Source organism: Pan paniscus, chromosome 14, assembly GCF_029289425.2.
Source record: "Pan paniscus chromosome 14, NHGRI_mPanPan1-v2.0_pri, whole genome shotgun sequence".
Classification (NCBI taxonomy): domain Eukaryota; kingdom Metazoa; phylum Chordata; class Mammalia; order Primates; family Hominidae; genus Pan; species Pan paniscus.
In genome coordinates this window covers 115,620,848-115,638,851 of record NC_073263.2, presented here as the reverse complement: position 1 = coordinate 115,638,851, position 18,004 = coordinate 115,620,848, and the positions used below count along the sequence as shown (strand labels likewise).

The 18,004-nt window shown below is 57.1% G+C and overlaps 1 protein-coding gene across 4 annotated transcripts in view; it reads left to right on the top strand.

Annotated features, from left to right (window-relative positions):
• The first annotated feature begins 16,369 nt into the window (after positions 1–16,369).
• The window catches only part of RASA3 (RAS p21 protein activator 3), a 171,054-nt gene continuing 169,419 nt past the window's right edge, over positions 16,370–18,004 (top strand). Inside the window, exon 1 of one of the 4 annotated variants that reach the window (XM_003832117.5) lies at positions 16,370–16,572. In XM_003832117.5, coding sequence (XP_003832165.1) covers positions 16,518–16,572 — 55 coding nt within the window. In that variant the 5' untranslated portion in view covers positions 16,370–16,517. The remainder of the gene's footprint in view (positions 16,573–18,004) is intronic. The other 3 variants (XM_034937080.3, XM_063595996.1, XM_034937078.3) reach the window with 3 other exon arrangements.

The following is an 18,004-nucleotide window of genomic DNA, read 5'->3' as shown; positions in this document are numbered from 1 at the left end:
GTGGGAGTGGCAAGAGGAGAGCCTGAGATGATGAGGGCTCAGCGATGCTGTCTTCCGGTCCATGGCTCATTCAGTCATGGTGGGAGTGGCAAGAGGAGAGCCTGAGATGATGAGGGGTCAGCGATGCTGTCTTCCGGTCCATGGCTCATTCAGTCATGGTGGGAGTGGCAAGAGGAGAGCCTGAGATGATGAGGGGTCAGCGATGCTGTCTTCCGGTCCATGGCTCATTCAGTCATGGTGGGAGTGGCAAGAGGAGAGCCTGAGATGATGAGGGGTCAGCGATGCTGTCTTCCGGTCCATGGCTCATTCAGTCATGGTGGGAGTGGCAAGAGGAGAGCCTGAGATGATGAGGGGTCAGCGATGCTGTCTTCTGGTCCATGGCTCATTCAGTCATGGTGGGAGTGGCAAGAGGAGAGCCTGAGATGATGAGGGCTCAGCGATGCTGTCTTCCGGTCCATGGCTCATTCAGTCATGGTGGGAGTGGCAAGAGGAGAGCCTGAGATGATGAGGGCTCAGCGATGCTGTCTTCCGGTCCATGGCTCATTCAGTCATGGTGGGAGTGGCAAGAGGAGAGCCTGAGATGATGAGGGCTCAGTGATGCTGTCTTCCGGTCCATGGCTCATTCAGTCATGGTGGGAGTGGCAAGAGGAGAGCCTGAGATGATGAGGGCTCAGTCATGCTGTCTTCCGGTCCATGGCTCATTCAGTCATGGTGGGAGTGGCAAGAGGAGAGCCTGAGATGATGAGGGCTCAGTGATGCTGTCTTCCGGTCCATGGCTCATTCAGTCATGGTGGGAGTGGCAAGAGGAGAGCCTGAGATGATGAGGGCTCAGTCATGCTGTCTTCCGGTCCATGGCTCATTCAGTCATGGTGGGAGTGGCAAGAGGAGAGCCTGAGATGATGAGGGCTCAGTCATGCTGTCTTCCGGTCCATGGCTCATTCAGTCATGGTGGGAGTGGCAAGAGGAGAGCCTGAGATGATGAGGGCTCAGTCATGCTGTCTTCCGGTCCATGGCTCATTCAGTCATGGTGGGAGTGGCAAGAGGAGAGCCTGAGATGATGAGGGCTCAGTGATGCTGTCTTCCGGTCCATGGCTCATTCAGTCATGGTGGGAGTGGCAAGAGGAGCGCCTGAGATGATGAGGGCTCAGTCATGCTGTCTTCCGGTCCATGGCTCATTCAGTCATGGTGGGAGTGGCAAGAGGAGAGCCTGAGATGATGAGGGCTCAGTCATGCTGTCTTTCGGTCCATGGCTCATTCAGTCATGGTGGGAGTGGCAAGAGGAGAGCCTGAGATGATGAGGGCTCAGTGATGCTGTCTTCCGGTCCATGGCTCATTCAGTCATGGTGGGAGTGGCAAGAGGAGAGCCTGAGATGATGAGGGCTCAGTGATGCTGTCTTCCGGTCCATGGCTCATTCAGTCATGGTGGGAGTGGCAAGAGGAGAGCCTGTGATGATGAGGGCTCAGTCATGCTGTCTTCCGGTCCATGGCTCATTAGAGATACCCTGTAATTTGCAGTGTTCTTTCTCCAGGAGGAACAGAGCCCCTCTAATTATATCTGCTCTTATTGAAACCTGAAAAATGCAGGCAGAGTGATAAGAGAGTGAAACTGTGGCTGCACTTTCCTGGCCTCCCTTCAAATATGTAAAGGGTCCTAAGGCGAGCCCTGGCTGGGGGGTCTTGAGCCCATGGCTTCTCCCTCAGTGCCTTTCACAGGTGGTCCAGGGCAAACGCTTGGTGCCCATTCAATTAAAATAGCGAAGGAGATGAGCTACAGCTTCTGCAAGGATGGGTGGGGCTGTAGCCTCTAGGGCCTTAGTTAGAACCACATGAAAACACGAATGCTGGGGAGTAAAATTGCAGGAAATGAATGCAGGAACAGACACGGCTCGGATGTAGCAGAGGTGGGATCGGGAGTGATTTCGTTCCAATTCCCCGATGCTGCTTTCATAGCTGTTGGGGTTGAGTTTGAGGTGTTGTAGTTGAACCTGTGTTGTACGGGCGGAAAGCCTCATCAGCCCAGTGACCGCACAGCCACGCGGAAGCCTCCCCAGTCAGAGGCGGCCTTGGAGGGCAGCTCGCTGTTCTCACTCAGTCCTGATTCTCGGCTCTCTCCTGACTCCCTAAGGTTTCTTCAACCAATTTGAAAGGGGCAAATAGGAAGCTCTGAAGGACAAGACCCCACACCCTGCAAATCCCCCAGGGGCTGCGCAGGAAGGGCACAGCGAGGCCCCCAGGAATCAGCCCAGCCTCTGTGCCTTGGGTCCTGGACCTGGGTGGGCGAGAGTCCACGTGCCCGGAGCCAGAACCTGTCCCCAGCCCTTGACAGAGCCACATCTCAGGGGACCATTCCAGGTGGGGTGACAGTTTCCAGCTGCAGCGCCTTGAAGCCCAGGCTGTGGGCAGACGGTCCTTACCTCTGGGGTGGGCATGAGTCGAGAGGCAGGACCTTGTGGGGTGACAGCTCTGGACCCTGAGTTGGAGTGTGCACCACTCCCAGCTGAGTACCCACTGGTCACACGTTGGGCCCCCATGCCTCCCTTCTGCCTCTTCACAGGAAACACGAAGGTGGCGTGGGCCAGGGAGCGGAGTTGACTTGAATAGGGCATTTCAAACTGCCAGTCACAAGCGAAGCCAAGGTTTAACAAATGACTCAGGAAAAAACGGGGTTGGGGAGGGCGTGAGACACTCCCAGGTGGGAGGAGGTACAGGCAGCGCTCCCCGCGTTCACACTCACCGTGGCTTCGCGACATGGATGCACTCTGAGAAACACATGGCTGGGCGATTTCTCTGTGCGGGCCTCACAGTGACTTACACACGCCTGGATGGCCGGGCCCCCCGTAGGCCTGGGCTGCATGGTACAGCCAGCGCTCCTCCGCCACAGACCTGTGTGCAGGCTCCTGTACCGAATGCCACAGGCGACTGCCACACAGTGGTGCATGTGCGTCCAAACACAACTAACCCGGGAGAGGACAGTAAGAATCTGGTGCTACAATCCTGTGGGACCACCCTGCTTGACCAAAACATTGTTATATGGTGCGTGGCTGTATTTCCTCCATATCAAAACATTGTCATGTGGTGCGTGACTGTATTTCCTCCATAGAACAGATGTCAGCGACCCCAGAGCATGGGTTCGTGCAATTTTATAAACTCTATAAGCCCATCGAATTGAATTTTTAGTAATGGCTCTGTTTAACAACCAGCTTGCAAAATTCCTGAACACGTAATGCTTGGTTGTCCTGAGCTGGCACCTTCGGCACATGCGCACATGCTCTCACACGTCCTCACACACACACACTCCCTCACTTACACTCACACACTCTCGCTCACACATACAAGCACACACACACACGTGCACACAGCAGCTGCTCACGGCATCTACTTGAGGGGCCCGACACTCATTTAGAAGCTGAGTACACAAGGTTAGTCTAGGAAGCTAGAACAGAATGTAAAACATCAGGATGCGGCCTGTCTAGTCGGAATAAACATTGTTTATACGTTGGGACACATTTGACTCCTTTCACACCTGGTGCTGGTTGGCTTGGAGAGCAGTGGGGCGCCAGCCAGCTGCCCTGACAGCCACGCCTCCTGGAGGGTGGAGAGAGCCTGGTCTGCAGAAAGCTTGCTTGCTTCCTAAGGGGCACAGACACAGGTGGCCTGAGAGGGAGAAGGTTCTGGAACAGGGGGCCCAGAGGAAAGCCTGCAGCAGGAGCCAGGGTCACGGCGCCCAGCAGTTGCCCTCACCCTGACTCCTCCTGCTCCAGGCCAAGCCACCCATCTCGGAGCCGCCGTAAGGCCTCCTGCAGTCAAACCGCGAGGCAGCACCATGCCCACAAGAACTTGAGGTTTCTCCTGGCCTCAACCTTCCTCTCATGACAACAAGGCACCAATTTCCACGAAGGGCTCTGCGCTCAGGGCAGGGCTGGTAAACACGAGGTCACGCCCTTCCTGTGAGGGAGGTTCCAGTTCCCACAGCGGAGGCCTCGGGCAGGTGGGGGCTGCCGCAAGAGCAGGACAGGGCCAGGGAGCTGGTGTCCACTCCCACATAGTCCTCTTGCTTTAAACGGTTCTCTTTTGAGATAATTGCAGATTCACACACAGTCGTAAGGAATAACGCGGAGAGTGCCTGTTCCCTTTGCCCAGTTCCCCCAACAGCAGCCTCTTTGCCCAGTTCCCCCAACAGCAGCGTCTTGCAAAGCAAGGAGTGGTCACCAATGGGATCAAGTGCCCTGAGGGCGGATGGCACCAGCTGCACATACACTGGGTGTGAGCGTGTGTGTCAGTGTGTGTATGGGTGTGTGTGTGTCAGTGTATGTGTATGGGTGAGTCTGTGTGAGTCTGTCAGTGCGTCTGTGTATATGTGGGTGTGCACGTGTGTGTGTCTGTGTGCATGTGGGTGTGCGTGTGAGTGTGTATCAGTGTGTCTATGTGTATGTGTGCATGTGGGTGCGCATGTGTGTCAGTGTCTGTATGTGTGCATGTGGGTATGCTTGTGTGTGTGTGTGCATGTGGGTGTCCGTGTGTGTGTACCAGTGTGTCTGTGTGCATGTGTGCATGTGGGTGTATTTGTGTGAGGAGCATGAATGTGTGTGAAGGAGGGAGTGCATGAATGTGTGTGCATGTCTGTGTGTGTGCTTGTGTGTGAGTGTGAGGGACTGGGAGTGTGTGTGTGAGGGACTGTGTGACCATATGTGCATGTGCGAGTGTGTGCATGTGGGTGTGAGTGAGGGAGGGGAGGGTGTGTGAGCATGTATGAGCATGAGTATGCTTGTGTGTGAGGAAGTGTGTGTATGTGCATGAGTGAGGGAGTGTGTGTGCATGTGTGTGAGTGCATGTGGGTGAGGGTGTGTGAGGAAGTGTGTGTGAGGATGTGTGTGAGCATGTGCACGTGTGTGCTTGCATGTGTGAGTGAGGGTGTGTGTGTGTGCGAATGAAGGAGGGTGGGTGCATGTGAGGACATGTGTGAGCATGTGTGCATGTGTGTCTGTGAGGGAGGGAGGGTGTGTGCATGTGAGTTTGTATGTGTATGTGTGAGGAGTGTGTGTGCATGAGTGCATGTGAGGGAATTTGTGTGTGAGGGAGGGAGTATGTATGTGCGCATGTGTGTGCACGTGTCAGTGAGGGAGTGTGTGTGCGCGCGTATGAGTGAGCGTGTGTGTGCATGTGTGTGCTAGCGTGTGTGAGGGAGGGTGTGTGCATGTGAGGGAGTGTGTGTGTGTGAATGAGGGAGTGTGTGTGAGCATGTGTGCATGTGTGCTTACATGTGAGGTAGTGTGTGCGTGTGTGTGAGGGAGTGTGCACATGTGAGTGTGTCTAGTTCTGGGCAGTTGTGTCCCGTGTGTGTGAGGGAGTGTGTGTGCATGTGTGTGTGAGGGACGAGCTGGGCAGTTGTGTCCCGTGTGTGTGTGTGTGGGAGTGTGTGTGTGAGTGTGTCTAGAGCTGGGCAGTTGTGCCCTGTATGCAGATCTCTGTGCAGATGCCGGACATTTCCATCCCACGAGCATCTCTCCTGCTCCTTTTCCAGCCACAGCCACCTCCTGCCCCCTCCCTGACCCCTGACCCCTGACCGCTGACACCCGCTGATCTGCTTTCCGTTTCTGTGACTTTGTCAGCTTGAGACTGTCTCCCTTCACTCAGCCCAGTTCCCCTGAGGCTCACCTGCAACACTGTGCACCCGCTCGCTTGCTGCTTTTCACGCAGTTCACTCTTTACCTGCTGAAGGAAAGCTTGAAGGTTGCCTCCAGTTTTCTGCCATTACAAATAAGTCTGCGGTGAACGTTTGTGTTTTTTATGCGTCATGTATTTTGAAGGGCATTTTCCTCACTCTCCTAATCCACAGCCTTCCTTGTGGGTGGGAGGAGGCTGAGCCTGGGCAGGCTGCGGGGGCTCCCTGGGGACAGCACCCACACTTCGGCTTCTCTTCTGTGGCCCTGGTGTGGTTTACGTACGTACAAGAGTTAGATCTGCAAATCCACCAGGGGCCCGACACAGTGTGCAGTGCTGGGAGGATGGCAGAGAGGAAAAATGCCTGCCAGTGCTCTCGGGAAAAATAACCACGAGAAAAGCTACCTCTAGCCGACTGTTTCTTATCTGCCAGACACAGGACACACAGCACACGCAGCTTGGTCCCGGCACAGGCCTGCGGGCGGGCACTGGTGCCAGCCCCATTTTACAGACGAAGAAATTGGGAGACAATCTGGGGAGATGAGTTAGCTTCACAGGAAACTATTTGAAGAAATAAAAGTAATTGACGCGGTGGTTCACAACTCCTAAGTATAATGAAAGCAGCCGCGATCGTTGTCACAGTCAAGGTGCCAGGGATTTGTGGGCTGAGTGGCATTCATCAGCACCCACGGCTTCTGTGGGGGGGGGGGCGTGAGTGTCTCCCTCTGCTCTCCTGCCCTGCCCTGCACAACCTGGTGGTGAATTTCCTGTCGCACCCGCTGCCCCACCCCTCCCTGAAGCAGGGAGGTTGGCAACTGAGCTTGTGAGGCTCAAGGGTACCTAGGATGGGCCACTCGGAGGGGAGGGCAGCTCTCCTCGGCCATCACAGCCAGAAAGTGGGCTTTGAGTGTTCCGTGCGGTGCTGCCACCGTGTCTACACCCACCTCCACCGTGTCTACACCCACCTCCACCGTGTCTACACGCACCGCCACCATGTCTACACCCACCTCCACCGTGTCTACACCCACCGCCACCGTGTCTACACCCACCTCCACCGTGTCTACACCCACCGCCACCCTGTCTACACCACTGCCACCGTGTATACACCCACCACCGTGTCTACACCCACCACCGTGTCTACACCCACCTCCACCGTGTCTACACCCACCACCGAGTCTACACCCATCTCCACCATGTCTACACCCACCTCCACTGTGTCTACACCCACCACCACCGTGTCTACACCCACCACCGTGTCTACACCCACCTCCACCATGTCTACACCCACCACCACCGTGTCTACACCGACCACTGTGTCTACACCCACCTCCACCGTGTCTAAACCCAACTCCACTGTGTCTACACCCACCTCCACCGTGTCTACACCCACCACAACTACGTCTACACCCACCACCATATCTACACCCACCGCCATCGTGTCTACACCCACCACCACCGTGTCTACACCCACCACCACTACGTCTACACCCACCACCGTGTCTAAACCCATCATGTCTACACCCACCTCCACCGTGTCTACACCCACCACCGTGTCTACACCCACCTCCACCGTGTCTACACCCACCGCCGTGTCTACACCCACCGCCGTGTCTACACCTACCTCCACCATGTCTAAACCCACCGCCGCCGTGTCTACACCCACCTCCGCCGTGTCTACACCCACCACCGTGTCTAAACCCACCTCCACCATGTCTACACCCACCTCCACCATGTCTACACCCACCACCACCGTGTCTACACCCACCACCATGTCTACACCCACCTCCGCCGTGTCTACACCCACCACCGTGTCTAAACCCACCTCCACCATGTCTAAACCCACCACAGCCGTGTCTACACCCACCACCGCCATGCCTACACCCACCTCCGCCGTGTCTACACCCACCACCGTGTCTAAACCCACCTCCACCGTGTCTACACCCACCTCCACCATGTCTAAACCCACCACCGTGTCTAAACCCACCTCCACCGTGTCTACACCCACCTCCACCGTGTCTACACCCACCACCACCATGTCTACACCCACCACCATGTCTACACCCACCTCCGCCGTTTCTACACCGACCACCGTGTCTAAACCCACCTCCACCTTGTCTACACCCACCTCCACCATGTCTACACCCACCACCGTATCTAAACCCACCTCCACTGTGTCTACACCCACCTCCACCGTGTCTACACCCACCACCGTGTCTAAACCCACCTCGACCGTGTCTACACCCACCTCCACTGTGTCTACACCCACCACCACCATGTCTACACCCACCACCGTGTCTACACCCACCTCCACCATGTCAACACCCACCGCCACCGTGTCTACACCTACCTCCACCGTGTCTACACCCACCGCAACCCTGTCTACAACCACTGCCACCGTGTCTACACCCACCACCGTGTCTACACCCACCTCCACCGTGTCTACACTCACCACCGTGTCTACACCCACCTTCACCGTGTCTACACCCACCGCCACCGTGTCTACACCCACCACCGCCGTGTCTACACCCACCTCCGCCGTGTCTACACCCACCACCGTGTCTAAACCCACCTCCACCGTGTCAACACCCACCTCCACCATGTCTACACCCACCATCACCGTGTCTACACCCACCACCATGTCTACACCCACCGCCATCGTGTCTACACCCACCTCCACCATGTCTACACCCACCACCGCCGTGTCTACACCCACCTCCGCCGTGTCTACACCCACCACCGTGTCTAAACCCACCTCCACCGTGTCAACACCCACCTCCACCATGTCTACACCCACCATCACCGTGTCTACACCCACCACCATGTCTACACCCACCGCCATCGTGTCTACACCCACCTCCGCCGTGTCTACACCCACCTCCGCCGTGTCTACACCCACCGCCATGTCTACACCCACCACCGTGTCTAAACCCACCTCCACCGTGGCTACACCCACCTCCACCGTGTCTACACCCACCACCGTGTCTAAACCCACCTCCACCGTGTCGACACCGACCTCCACCATGTCTACACCCACCACCACCGTGTCTACACCCACTAGCATGTCTACACCCACCTCCGCCGTTTCTACACCCACCACCGTGTCTAAACCCACCTCCACCGTGTCTACACCCACCTCCACCGTGTCTACACCCACCACCGTATCTACACCCACCACTGCCGTGTCCACACCCACCTCGGCCGTGTCTACACCCACCACCGTGTCTAAACCCACCTCCACCGTGTCTACACCCACCACCGTATCTACACCCACCACTGCCGTGTCCACACCCACCTCGGCCGTGTCTACACCCACCACCGTGTCTAAACCCACCTCCACCGTGTCTACACCCACCTCCACCGTGTCTACACCCACCACCGTGTCTAAACCCACCTCCATCGTGTCTACACCCACCGCCACCGTGTCTACACCCACCGCCACCGTGTCTACACCCACCGCCGCCGTGTCTACACCCACCTCTGCCGTGTCTACACCCACCGCCATGTCTACACCCACCACCGTGTCTAAACCCACCTCCACCGTGGCTACACCCACCTCCACCGTGTCTACACCCACCACCGTGTCTACACCCACCTCCACCGTGTCTACACCCACCTCCACCGTGTCTACACCCACCACCATGTCTACACCCACCTCCGCCGTGTCTACACCCACCTCCGCCGTGTCTACACCCACCACCGCCGTGTCTAAACCCACCTCTGCCGTGTCTACACCCACCTCTGACGTGTCTACACCCACCACCGCCGTGTCTACACCCACCACCGTGTCTAAACCCACCTCCACCATGTCTACACCCACCTCCACCATGTCTACACCCACCACCGTGTCTACACCCACCTCCACCGTGTCTACACCCACCACCACCGTGTCTACACCCACCACCGTGTCTAAACCCACCTTCACCATGTCTAAACCCACCACCACCGTATCTACACCCACCACCGCCGTGTCTACACCCACCTCCGCCGTGTCTACACCCACCACCGTGTCTACACCCACCTCCACCGTGTCTACACCCACCACCACCATGTCTACACCCACCTCTGCCGTGTCTACACCCACCACTGCCGTGTCTGCACCCACGACCGTGTCTAAACCCACCTCCACCGTGTCTACATCCACCTCCACCGTGTCTACACCCACCACCGTGTCTAAACCCACCTCCACCGTGTCTACACCCACCACCACCGTGTCTACACCCACCACCGTGTCTACACCCACCTCCACCGTGTCTACACCCACCACCGTGTCTACACCCACCTCCGCCGTGTCTACACCCACCACTGCCGTTTCTACACCCACGACCGTGTCTAAACCCACCTCCACTGTGTCTACATCCACCTCCACCGTGTCTACACCCACCACCGTGTCTAAACCCACCTTCACCATGTCTACACCCACCACCACAGTGTCTACACCCACCACCATGTCTACACCCACCTCCACCGTGTCTACACCCACTGCTACCGTGTCTACACCCACCTCCACCGTGTCTACACCCACCACCACCGTGTCTACACCCACCACCGTGTCTAAACCCACCTCCACCGTGTCTACACCCACCTCCACCGTGTCTACACCCACCGCTGTGTCTACACCCACCTCCACCGTGTCTACACCCACCGCCACCGTGTCTACACCCACCTCCACCGTGTCTACACCCACCACCACCGTGTCTACACCCACCTCCGCCGTGTCTACACCCACCACCGCCGTGTCTACACCCACCACCGTGTCTACACCCACCTCCACCGTCTGTCCACCCACCTCCACCGTGTCTACACCCACCTCCACCATGTTTACACCCACCTCCACTGTGTCTACACCCACCACCGTGTCTACACCCACCTCCACCGTGTCTACACCCACCGCCACCGTGTCTACACCCACCTCCACCGTGTCTACACCCAACACCACCGTGTCTACACCCACCACCATGTCTAAACCCACCTCCACCGTGTCTATACCCACCACCACCATGTCTACACCCACCACCGTGTCTACACCCACCTCCACCGTGTCTACACCCACCACCGTGTCTACACCCACCTCCACCGTGTCTACACCCACCACCGTGTCTACACCCACCTCCACCGTGTCTACACCCACCACCGTGTCTACACCCACCTCCACCGTGTCTACACCCACCACCATGTCTACACCCACCTCCACCATGTCTACACCCACCACCGTGTCTACACCCACCTCCACCGTGGCTACACCCACCACCACCGTGTCTACACCCACCTCCACCGTGTCTACACCCACCACCGTGTCTACACCCACCTCCACCGTGTCTACACCCACCGCCACCGTGTCTACACCCACTGCTGTCTGCTTCGTGACTCAGGCGTCTAGGCTGCTTCTTTCCTCCCTCTCTGCATTTCAAGAAGATGAGAGCGAGACCATGATGCTCCGTGGTGAGGCCCACCTGGGCGTCCGACTGTAGTTGATAAACCCAGCACAGCATTGTGTCTCCTGTCCATCAACAACACAGACCACCAGGTCTCGGCATCCACAGGAATCTTGGTGTGGACCTGTCGGCTTCTCTCAGTTGTGTGGCTCAACTAATGTTTGAGAAAGACTCTTCGGTGGCTATTTATTCATCTCTCTAGATTCTCCAAATGTGTTCTCTTGCAGCTCATCAGGTCACTAGAAAGCTACTTTCTTTGACTTCTAAGTGCCTACATAAATTTTATGCGAGAGTTATGATTTAATGTTATATTTTTACTACATTCATTCAACAAACATTCATTGAGCATTTACCATGTTCTAGGCCCTGTAGTGAGTGTCATTTGAGATTAAAAACATCCTCCCCTAACTTGTCCAATATTCCTTTTGAAAAGAATTCCCTAAAAAATTTCTTGTATTGCCTTGTGGGCTAAAGTACTGTCTTTCCTGAAAGTCTGACATGCTTCCTTTTATTAGATAATGTGACTTGTATAAGATTCATATTTCCATATTTCCCTTTTCACCTTGGCTATCCGGTAGCTCAGTGTGTAGCTTTACGTTCAGCTGTTCTCACCTTACATGTGTCAACAAATCCACTAAAAAAATTTCTTTTAAAAGGAAAGAGACGGGCTGTGCGCAGTGGCTCACGCCTGTAACCCCAGTACTTTGGGAGGCCGAGGTGGGCGGAACACCTGAAGTCAGGAGTTTGAGACCATCCTCAACATGGAGAAACCCCGTCTCTACTAAAAATACAAAATTAGCCAGGCATAGTGGTGCATGCCTGTAATCCCAGCTACTCGGGAGGCTGAGGCAGGAGAATTGCTTGAACCTAGGATGTGGAGGTTGTGGTGAGCGCCGAGATTGCGCCATTGCACTCCAGCCTGGGCAACAAGAGCGAAACTCCATCTCAAAAAAAAAAAAAGGGAAAGAGACATTATTGCAGCAAGCAGTTTGCAAACTGGGAGATGCTGCCTTTGGAACAAAACAAAGGTGCATTCCAGAGAAGAAACATGCGATTGTCTTCCACAAGGGAATTCCTGCCCAGGATCTCATTCTGGCCTTTATGCAGATAAGGGAGGCAGACTTGCTTCATTCTGTTTGGTAGAGCCTGGTAGCAGTCTATTGGTTTGGTCCAGAGGGCAAATTGGGATTTTCTGGCCTTGGTTGATTCCAGCAGCATGAACAGACAGCTGTGAAAGTTCCAGCACTTCTGGGAACGCAGAGCTGGCGTGTGACCTCTAGTCAGCAAAAAGTCGCATGCCTCCATTTTGAATTCAGGCCCAGTGAGCCCCTTGGGATGCACCTGGCAGGATGGGCTCTTTCAGGTTCAGATACCTGATTCCACCATTCTTCCTTCAGTTCTTACTTTGAACCCTCCAAAAATTATTCCGTTGTGTACTGGTCATTTATGTGGCTTCAAATCCTTTGAAAGTAGATTGTTCAGACATGATCTAATAATGCTGTTTTGGAAATGAATGAATGTCCACTTGTCAATGGGTTGATACGTGAACAGAAGAGTATGTCAAAGAGAGCGAAGTGTAACACCAAGGTCATTGAAAGAAGAAATTATAGAGATTTTCTATTGGGTCATCATCTGTTCCTTTCATCTCTCAATATTTTATTTCCCGGCTCTTATTATCACAGCTCTAAGGGACAACTTTCTAATTTAGAAAACGAATGACCAAATCCTTCATCTAGAACACAAATGTGAGAAGGCCGGTGCTTGGGCAGCTCTGTGGGGCTGTGTTTTGTTGCGGAAGCCCTGGATGTATGCTCAGCCCCTGTGCCTCTCAGAGGGCCGGGGGCCCCACATACAGATACCTTGCTCCGATGTGCCTGGATAAGCACTGAGGGTGGGTTTTAGGGACCGACTGGGGAGAGATGCACGTGGGGTCTGAGTCGACCGTCTGTGGGGCACTCTGGTCATGCCCAGCATCCATTTGTGCAGCACAAACTTTTTCTCTGGGACTGTCCACCCCCCAAGTTCTTGTGGTATCGTAAAGACGACCACAGTTTCGAGATGTAGGAGTGAAATGGACCGAGGCTAACCCAGTGAAGTTTGCGGCTGGGTTAAGGAGTGAGTCAGGGAGATGCGTGTTTTCTCCGTCATGACTGGGAGAGGAGTGCTCATTTGCCGGGAGGTGAGGGTGACTGTGCACCTCAGCCACCAGCAGGAGCACCAGAGAAGCCCTGCTGACGTCTGGGCCTGGGCCACCAGCCGGTGCAGTGAGCCTGGACCCCAGGAATGCCTTTTCCAATCCTGACAGACAGCTGCTTAATGTGGGACATTGCTTTATTTTACAAGTTGAAAAGGCCACCCTAGCAGCACGGAGCACCTCCCAGGGGCTAAACCCTGTATCATGATTGAATGCGCCCATGTCAATGAATTCTAACATCTAACTCTACATTCTGCCTCCCCTGAATCCAACGTTCTCTGGATCTAGTTCTGCATTTACCCCTGGCTCATGCTGGTGCATGCATTTTGGTCCTGAAGCTCCTTGGCCGACTGCCTCTTCCTCAGTTTTTAGCCTCAGCACTTCTCCAGCTTGATGATGCTGACCTGGAGGAGCTGAGCTGGAGGCGGGTGGCAGGCGTGTCGCCTTGCAGAGGTCTCTGCAGTGTCTTCAAGCACAGAAACAGCATTTGTCCTTAACAGACAGAAATGTGACACCTCTTCAGGCCCAGCAGATTTAGAGGAATCTGGGATTCAAGCTTTTTGAGTGCATTCATTCAGATGGCCCCATCGCAAGCCTCAGGGCCTCTCTTCTTCCCAGTCAAGGTCCAGAGCTTGGAACAGCACCTTCCGAGGCTGAGCACCCGAACCTGGAATAGCACCTTCCATGGCTGAGCACCCAGCCCTGGAACAGCACCTTCCGAGGCCGAGCACCCAGCCCTGGAACAGCACCTTCCGAGGCCGAGCACCCAGCCCTGGAACAGCACCTTCCGAGGCCGAGCACCCAAACCTGGAACAGCAACTTCCATGGCCGAGCACCCAGCCCTGGAACAACACCTTCTGAGGCCGAGCACCTGGCCTTCTCTGGAGCTCTGCCTTCTACACGGTTAAGTCCTGGCCCTGATCCAGTTTTTTGGTTTTCCTCTGGTCACAGGAGATGAGTGTCTTATGTGGCAGTGAGGAGGCCCGTTAATGTGCCACACCCTTTTGTTTCAGGTGGTGATCTTTTCATTATCTTGCCCTCAACACGAGCCACCTGATTCCATAGTCCATGTATCTGTGACTTTCCCAAACTCTCCAGCACCCGAGATCCTGCCGCTGCCAGTGCATTTCCTTCCAAGGGGCTCCCGTCCCGGCTGCCACTGCTGCAGTCTGGAGATTCACTCCTGACCCCAGCTGTCGCCTGGAAACAAACACCAAAGCGAGATCCGCGTTGAGTTTATCAGCAGGCCTGTGAGGGTGGAGGGATGGCAGAGAAGCAGCTTTGTGGCTGGGCTGCCACAGAGGACTCCACTGGTCCTCGGAGAAACACAGGAGCCGGCTTGCTTCCAGTGGCCCCAAACGGAAGCATAGTCTCCGTCGTAAAGCAGGGGTGTGGATGGTGTCCACAGCACCCACTGCAGACGCCACCCAGGGCCAGCGCTAGACGCAGAGGCTCTGGGTTGGAACCAGGGGTGCCGCCTTAACCTCCTGTTCTGCCCCGGTGAGCACCAGGCTTGCAAGGGCTGAGGACGAGAGAGGCCCCTGTGGCTGCAGGTTCCCAGCAGTCAGGGGAAGAAAGGCCATTCATTCTTTCAACGCATGGAACTGCTTTTTAGGAAGAGAAGGTAGGCAGTGGAAAAAAATAGGCCTCTATCTTCATGAAGCTCCTGTTCCTCTCTATGCAGTGTGTGTGTGTTTGTGTATGTTCACGTAGGTGTGTGTATGTATGTTTAGTGTGTGTGTATGTCTGTGCATGTGTATGGGTAGTATATGTGTGTGCTGTCTGTGTTGTGTGTATATGAACATATGTGTTCATGTGTATATGTGGTGTATGTGTGGTGTATGTATGTAGGGTGTGTGTATATGTGTGTATATGTATGTGTGTACACATGTGTGTAGTATGTGTGTGGTGTGTCTGTGTGTGGTGTCTATGTGTATGTATATGTATATGTAGTGTACGTGTGGTATATGCATGTGTGTATATATGTGTAGGGTGTGTGTGTGGCACTGGGTGCAATGAAGTTTTGCAACATAGAGGAGGGAGTGTAGAGTCTCAGTTCATACACACACCTACATGAACACACACACACAAACACTCCTCAGAGAGGAGGTCAGGGAGGAGGAGACCTCGAGACAGAAGAAAGGGAGGTAAGGGTGGTACCTGCCCATGCTGGGGTGTGCAGGGGGACTGGGGGTGGGGACCTGCCCATGCCGGGGTCTGCAGGGGGACTGGGGGGGGACCTGCTCATGCCGGGGTCTGCAAGGGGACTTGGGGGGGGGACCTGCCCATGCCGGGGTCTGCAAGGGGACTTGGGGGGGGGGACCTGCCCATGCCGGGGTCTGCAGGGGGACTGGGGGGGGAACCTGCCCATGCCGGGGTCTGCAGGGGGACTGGGGGGGACCTGCCCATGCTGGGGTCTGCAGGGGGACTGGGGGGGACCTGCCCATGCCGGGGTCTGCAGGGGGACTGGGTGGGGGAGACCTGCCGGTGCCGGGGTCTGCACGGGGACTGGGGGTGGGGGACCTGCTCACGCCGGGGTCTGCAGGGGGACTGCGGGGGGACCTGCTCATGCCGGGGTCTGCAGGGGGACTGGGGGTGGGGACCTGCCCATGCCGGGGTCTGCAGGGGGAGGAGGGGGCCTGCCCATGCCGGAGGTCTGGGGTGGGGGGCTGTGTGTGCGTGTATGTGTCCCCGCCCCCCTCGTGCGTCTGCAGCAGGTGCCTTCGGATCGCATCGCAGGAGCTGGGGCTGGGCGCGGGATTCCTCCCCTGCCAGATCGTTGTACGTGAACTTCTCTTGGCAAAGTTCGTCCGCGAGTGAACCGCTCAGCCTCGCTCAGCGGGCCTGGGCCGCGCCGGCGACCTCCCTTCGTCTCTTCCGCCAGGCAGCCCGCGGGGGTCCCTTCCGCTCAGCGGCCAATCCGCGGGGCGGGGGCGGGGGCCGAGGCCTCGGGGGAAGCCGATCCCTGCGCCCCCCGGGTCTCCGCCACCCGCCAGCGCCGTCCCTGCCAACCCCGCCCCTGCAGGGCCCGGGCCAGTTGGGAGCAGGGGCCGGGCCGCGGGCGGAGCCTCCCGGTCCCCGCCCTCGCCCTCGGCCAACTGGCGGTCTTGCAGGCGGGCGGACCCTCGGCCGCGCTCGGGGCTCCGGCGCCGCCGCTCCTCCTGCTCGGCCTGAGCTGCCCGGGCTTGGCGCGCGCTTGGGGCGAGGCTCGGCGGGCGCGGACGCGCAGCATGGCGGTGGAGGACGAGGGGCTCCGGGTCTTCCAGAGCGTGAAGATCAAGATCGGTGAGTGTCCGCCGGCAGCGACGCGTCCGACCCCCCGGCCCGACCCTGTCCTCTCCCGCGCCCGCCTCCCCTCCGCAGATCCTTGCTGGGGACCCCGGCGGAGACGCCCTCCAGGCGCGGCGCGCTCCCTGGAGAACGGCTGGTCCGGCTCCGCGGCCCCTCCCCACCTCCCCGCCTCCCCGCCTCCCCGGGGCTCGGGCTGGGTCGAGTCGGCTCCGGGGTAACGCGGCTCCCTGCGCCTCCTCTGCGCCCGGAGCGGCCCCGGTCCCTGGTAGCGGCGGAGGAGGTGGGGTCCCTGCGCCGAGGGACGTCTGTCCGCGTGTGCGCCCCCGCGTGTGCGCCCGAGCGTGTGCCCCGCGTGTTTGCAGGAGTGCGCGCGCCTGAGGCTGTTTGGGCGCCTGCACTTCAGGTGTCAAATCCACTGACGTCGGGGTCTCGGCATCTCCCTTTCTCCGCTGCGCCCAGAAACTTCCTTTCCGGGGAATGTGGAGGCTCCTTCACGCTTCTCCCCAGGGGCGTGAGGCCCCGGCGCGCTGCTGCTGCTGTGCGCGCGCGTCTGTGCCTGTGTGCGCGCGTGTTTGTGTGTGCTTGTGTTAGTGTGTCCATGTGTGGGTGGTGTGTGTGCGCGTGCGTTTGTGGGTGCATGTGTGGGTTCGTATTTGTGTGTGGATGCATGTGTGCGCGCGTGTGTATTTGTGTGTGGGTGCGTGTGTGTGCGCGCGTTTGTGTGTGTGCATGTGTGCACACGTGTGCGTGTGTGCTGGTGGGGCGTTCTGGCTGAGGGCTCCCGCGGGGCAGGGAGACCCCGGACCCATCGGCACCACGTCCTCTTCCACTGAGAAGTGGCGGGCGAGCTGGTGGCGGCCAGGGCCTGCGAGGCTGCGGTTTTTCTCTGGGCTTCAGCAGCTTCTGAAGTGGGCTCCGGGAGGCGTTTCCGGAGAGGAGGCTGTGTCTGGACTTCTGGTTTATCTGGAGGGATCTGCTTTTCCCTGGTTGTTTTATCTTGGGAGAGTGATGTGGAAGTCCTCCCCCTCCCCCAGAGCAAGACCGTTTCCTGGAGTGACTGTTCCATATTCATGCCATGAGTGTGCTGGACCACAGCGCGGTTCAGGCTGGAGAGGCTTCCAGGGCCTGCAGTGTCGCGGTCCCCACGGTCCTTCTCCCCCACTGAGCCGCACTTCGCAGCCGGCCTCTTCCCGTGTGAAGAGGCCTCCGGGAACGGGCTGAGTGTCAGTTGTTGATGACATTTGATGCTGCCGGAGGCATTCCAGCTCCCCTAAACCAGCGGGCTGTTTCCTGTCGGCTTTATTTTGGTTTGCGGATCATCGCTGAGACACTGTCTTGATATTTGGCCCAGAAGCGCTGCAGCTAGGATGTGGCAGCACTTCCGCTTTGAGTAGTCCAGAGAGGAGGGATTTCTTTTGTTAATGTG